Source organism: Buceros rhinoceros, unplaced genomic scaffold (genome assembly GCF_000710305.1).
Source record: "Buceros rhinoceros silvestris isolate BGI_N320 unplaced genomic scaffold, ASM71030v1 scaffold12444, whole genome shotgun sequence".
Lineage (NCBI taxonomy): Eukaryota > Metazoa > Chordata > Aves > Bucerotiformes > Bucerotidae > Buceros > Buceros rhinoceros.
The window spans coordinates 102,870-108,017 of NW_010406764.1; the positions used below are offsets into that span (position 1 = coordinate 102,870).

Sequence of the window (5,148 nt, forward strand, 5' to 3'; positions counted from 1 at the left end):
CCCCCCGCCACTCCTGTGGCGGGGCAGCTGGGAAGCAAACGCGCTCACGAAAGTAATCACAGACGCCGAGAGCTGTTCTTTGAGCCTTGCAGGAGCAAGAGCTGGACTTGATGCTGCCGGAGCGGGGACAAAGCCGTGGCGCGGGGTTGGCTGGTCGGGAGGTGTTTTCCTGCTTCACGTCGAATTTTGATCCCCTACCAGACTGGCCTTTAGCTTTTTCTTTTTTTTTTTTTTAATTTTCTTTTTATTTAAGTCCTCCCCTCCCTCCAGAATTCCTTCCCCGCAGTGCAGTGCACAGGTAAGTGAAGTGTGCTGAATACATTGCTAATGAATAGCAGAAAGATTTACATACAAAAATATATAGGTTTGAACACTTCAAACTCTGCCCTTTGCTGCAGGAGAGAAGAGCCAGTCCCTCTGAGGAGACCTGTCTTCTGCCACCTCCCATCCTGGGGCCGAGCAAACCACCCTGACCCCCACCTTTGTGAGTACTCCGAGGACCGACTCGTCTGGAAAATACGCTCGATTTTGAGTAATTTCTCCAAGCTTTCCACTGCTCAGCTCTGCTTTTCCCCTCGTTCGGGACAGCCACGGGAGCAGAACCCCTTCGCGTGGACGTGGTGGCAGAGCCCGAAGGGCATCACCCCGCTGTGCGTTGGTGGATGCTCGGGTTATGGCAAAGAGGGGAGAGGCAGGGCCATGCTCGGACACAGCTCATCATCTGCAGCTCCTCTGGCTTGCAGAGGGCTCGGTGCCACCACCACCTTCATGTGCTTGGAGATGCACTTGCCCAAGTGACCTTCTGGTCCTCTCCTCTCTTGCCCATGTGCTGGAGGATGGAGCCCCACTCTGATCCCCGCCTCTGCCAGGGCTGAGCTGCTTCACCAAACCCCGAGCAAAGATCTGAAACTCTCCCCGTCCTTTGAGAGCGGTTTTAGGAGCTGTGAGGGGGAGTAGAAAAGCAGAAATGGCCTCAGGCCAGCCGCTCTCTGCTCCTGCCTGGTTCTCTTCTCCCCTTTAAAGACTTAACAGCAAAGGAAGGCCTGGACAAGAGACCAAGGGCTGCAGGACAGAGCTCAGTCCCAGCTTCGCTGCTGAGCTGGAAGGTTTCCTGCAGGTCTCTGTTATTTTACTGCCTTTGAAGAAGAGCTTGAGAGTGTGGACTGACCTAAACCTCGTGGGGAGGAAGCGCCAAGGGCTATACTGATGGAAAACCCTGACCACCACCGAGTTACCTGCCTCGCGCTTCTGCTGCTCACGCTGGAAAACATGACCACGAAGATCACCGTCACGGTGCAGGTAACCCCCGGCCTCAGGGGAGGGTGGATGTGGGCCGAGCTGCGGGATTACTGGAGGGCAACCAGCACTCCCGTAGGGAATTGCAGAGCTGGGCTGCGCTGGAGCTGGGCTCCTGCGCCACAAAACCCTCACCCTCATATGGGCCGGCAACCAGCCATCGCTTCTGGTCTCACCACACCCTTCCCAGGAGGGACGAACTCAAGGAATTACTCCTCTTCCTCTCCCTACCCTTTCATCAACCCAAGAAGCTGCCGCACCCCTCCGGGCCCCCGGCCGGGTGCCGGATCTGTCCCGCAGCCCGTGGTGGCACGGACTGAGCATCGCTTGGCACTGCTGCAGCCCCCGAGGGGGGGTCCGGGGAGGTCCGGGCACGTTCGTGGCACAACGTGGGGCTCTTGTGCGTTTCAGCCGGCAGTTTAGGGGGAGAGGGTGGGAACTGGATTAAACAGGAACAGGCTGTTCCAGCTTTTTCCACTCAATACCTGGGCGTTGGGGAGGGCAGAGCGATGACTAAACAGCGTGGGCCAGAGGATTTTTCTAGCTCTAATTGCCAGGTGCCGGTTTGCTGTCAGATGCGCTCCCTCTCCCATCCTCTTTAGGTTTATTTCGCTGTAATTTTTGAGTTGTTTGATAGCTGGAGGATGCGGTTGGTGTGGTTGGATGTGGGACAGGAGGGGACTCGCTCGGAGGAGACACCAGCAGCTCTTCAGCAGCAAAGCCACCCACAGCTGGCCAGGTCTGGTATGGAAGGTCCTGCTGAGCACCCACGGTGATGGAGGATGTGTGTCTGGATACGGCCACCGTGGTGGCTTGTGTTGACGATGCACCCTGGAGGTGTCTTCTCCTGTTCCTTCCTCTTCCGTCCTGCACCCCACGTGGGGCCATGGTTATTTCATTAAGGGATTTTCTGGGGTTCGTTGGGAATTTTGCCTTGTTTTGGAGTGTTGTGTGGGGGGGGATTATGAGGTGGGAGTTTTTTTGGGGGGGTGTGGTCGTTCTTTTCATGATTGAGTTCCACATCCTATAAATGCGTGTCCTCTTCCTCCAGGTCCTCCTTCATGAGGGTGTCGAGAGGAACGATCCAGCTGTCCCCCAGCTCACCGTTGAGGTTCACCTTCTTCTCCTGCATTTCGGAGGAGGTCTCCATCACCTCCAGCGTGGGGTTATCGTGGTAACCGTTCTCCATCGTCTGCAGCTCCTCGGTCAGGCGCTGCTGCCAAGAAAGAAAACCTGGTGAAAAACAACTTGGCCATGCTCTGTGTGCCACCTTGGGGCTGTCACCTCCCAGCCAGACATGGCCACTGCCCCATATAGAAACTTTCATGGTGAGGTTGAGGCTGGGGGCTGCAGTCAGTGCCAGCGCAGCGAGGGCATAGCATGGAGCTGGCGAGAGAGACTCTGCTAATAGTGGGAGGGAGGAAAGAACAGACAGAGACACGTGGAAAACCTGCAGGAGCAGCTGCCAGCTTCAGCCTGTCCATGGCTTGGTCCCACCAGGACCTTGGGAAGAGGCTGAGCATCGCTGCCTCACTCCAAGCCTCCATCCCAACTCCTGCCTCGCTAATTTGACTCTGCTCTTCCTCTCCCCTTCCTGCCCCCCGTCCCTTTTTAGCTGCTTTGTTATTATTCTCCCCCTGGACCCAGGGGAAGCTCCCACCTTGCAGATGCTGCCCCTCCGTAAGCATCATCCCTCCTCATTCTGGAGCTCTTGGTGGAAAGCAGGCAGGGGAAGACGAATCAGGCACTGTATCACCCTGATCCTCCATGCTCCAGGCTCCGACCCAGCCTTTCATCCCCTGGCAGCCACCATGGTGGCTCCTTCATCCCTGTCCTGCCCCTGAGGGATTCACCAGGGAGCTGCAGTCCTTGGTCAGCCCTTCTTGGGGTGCTCAGGGCTCTCTGATTTTAACCCTGTTAAAATCTGCCTCGATTCACAGCTTGATCTATTACAGCCCTTGTAATCAACGTCAGGAGACAGGCGTGGGAGGGAATCCACAAGGAAGGAGAGGGATGGAGAAGGAAAACTGCAGGGCTTGGTGCTAGCAGGGGATGTGGGCAGGGCCAGTGGGATGCTCCAAAGCAGAGGAGGCACCTGGGCTCTCACAGGGGTTGTTTTGCCCCATGGTGTTGCTGATACGACACCCAGGTGGATGGAAGGATGGATGGATGCTCGGGCAGCGCTTTCTCCCGCCGCAGCAAGGCACCCCCCGGCCGTGCAGCAAGGGGAGGGGGTCTTTAAAGCTGGGCTTTAGTAGGCTTTAGTCCTGTTAAAAGCTACCAAGCACCAGTGGTGAGAGCTGGGGGTGTTACGGATGCGGCACCCTCCCCTCCGATCCCTGTGTCGGAACTCACATTAAAGATCAGGGCCACATGTCCATCATCAAACCCGGGGAGATCAGGGTGGATGTGCTGGGTATTTCCAAGGTAAAACAACAGCAGGGTGTAAGAGGGGAGTGGGGGAGGGAGGGTTGGAGAAAATAAAAGTAAGTAATAAAAAAAAAAACTTTCAAGTCATTTTTGGAAAAGAAGCAGGAGGAAAACAAAAGCAACCACCCAAAAACAAATCCAGAAAGGAGAAATGGGTTTGATTTTCTAAAAATCTCTTGCATCCGCTTGGAAAAAGTGCTCCGAGCAAGATCTGTACGGAGGAACCGGCCCCCCTTGCTTTGGTCCCTCCCTTACCCCGTGGCCGGTGGGTATTTACCTGCAGAGCGCCCAGCCAGGGCTGCTCTCTGTTCCTCTGCAGTGTGTTACCAGAGGGCCATGCATCCCCAGGGCTAAAATTACCCTTGGTCCCTCCCTTACCCCGGTCCCTCCCTTACCCCGTGGCCGGTGGGTATTTACCTGCAGAGCGCCCAGCCAGGGCTGCTCTCTGTTCCTCTGCAGTGTGTTACCAGAGGGCCATGCATCCCCAGGGCTAAAATTACCCTATTTCTACCCATTTTACGCTGCTCCTGTCTCCGCTGGGATGTTTTTCACCCTGACCAGGGCTGTCCCAGCCATGAAAGTCTGGCTGCAAAACTCCCTAAGCTCCAAGGGGACCACAGTGGAGGTCAGCCATCCCTTGAGGTCTCGCATCCTCATTCCCTCCCCCAGAATCACGCCTGATAAAACCACCCCTGATGCCGGCATGGCTTTGCTCCTCCCTGCCTGCTGAGTTCACTCTGTTGGGCTACAAATATTTAAAGCACCAGCTGCCTCATCCCTCGCCTTCATGCAGCTCCTGCCAGGCAGAGCAGAGGTTGGGCCACCCTGGGAAGGATGAGCTGGAAACTACTGGAAGGAGGATGCAGGGCTTTGCTTCTCCAGCAGGAGGGTGGATTATCCTAATTGCATCATTTGGCCTCTTTTTTTTTTTTTTTTTTTACCCCCTTTCTGTTGCTGTCTCTCCTCCAGAGCTAAATCCTCAACAAGAGCAGCAGGGGCTGATGCAAACCCCAGGTATGTGGCAGAGCTCTCCCTCGTGGTGCTGTAGGTGGACGCTACGCTAAAATCGTCCAAAATTGCTTCCTGAGACAAAAATGACACTACATTTTATTTTTTCCATATCTGTTCTTCCTTAAATCCTGCTGCTCAGAAATTTGGCTCTGGCCCAGCTCTCCTAAAGGCTGAGCTGAACGGTGTCCTGTGGCTCTCCTCCTGCCATCCTCCCACCTCCTGCCATCCTCCCCACGGCCCCTGGCACCCCTGGGAAGGCACCGGGGTGACACTGGGCACCAAACACTGGTCCTTGACTCATGAAAGTATTCTGAGACTTTTTTTTTGGAGGGGAGGGAAATATAGATGTGTCTGGAGGGAGGTTTTGGGTTGAGAAAGCCTTTTTTTTTTTTTTTTTTTAAAATAAAAATA

At 55.1% G+C, this 5,148-nt stretch overlaps 1 protein-coding gene across 1 annotated transcript in view; it reads right to left on the minus strand.

The window, feature by feature from the left end:
• Positions 1-2,320: 2,320 nt before the first annotated feature.
• PODXL (podocalyxin-like) overlaps positions 2,321-5,148 on the minus strand; it is a gene marked incomplete at its 5' end in the record, with an annotated part of 15,283 nt that continues 12,455 nt past the window's right edge. Inside the window, 2 exons of the mRNA XM_010134254.1 lie at positions 2,321-2,512; positions 3,652-3,708. Of these exons, the coding sequence (XP_010132556.1) occupies positions 2,321-2,512; positions 3,652-3,708 (249 nt within the window). The remainder of the gene's footprint in view (positions 2,513-3,651; positions 3,709-5,148) is intronic.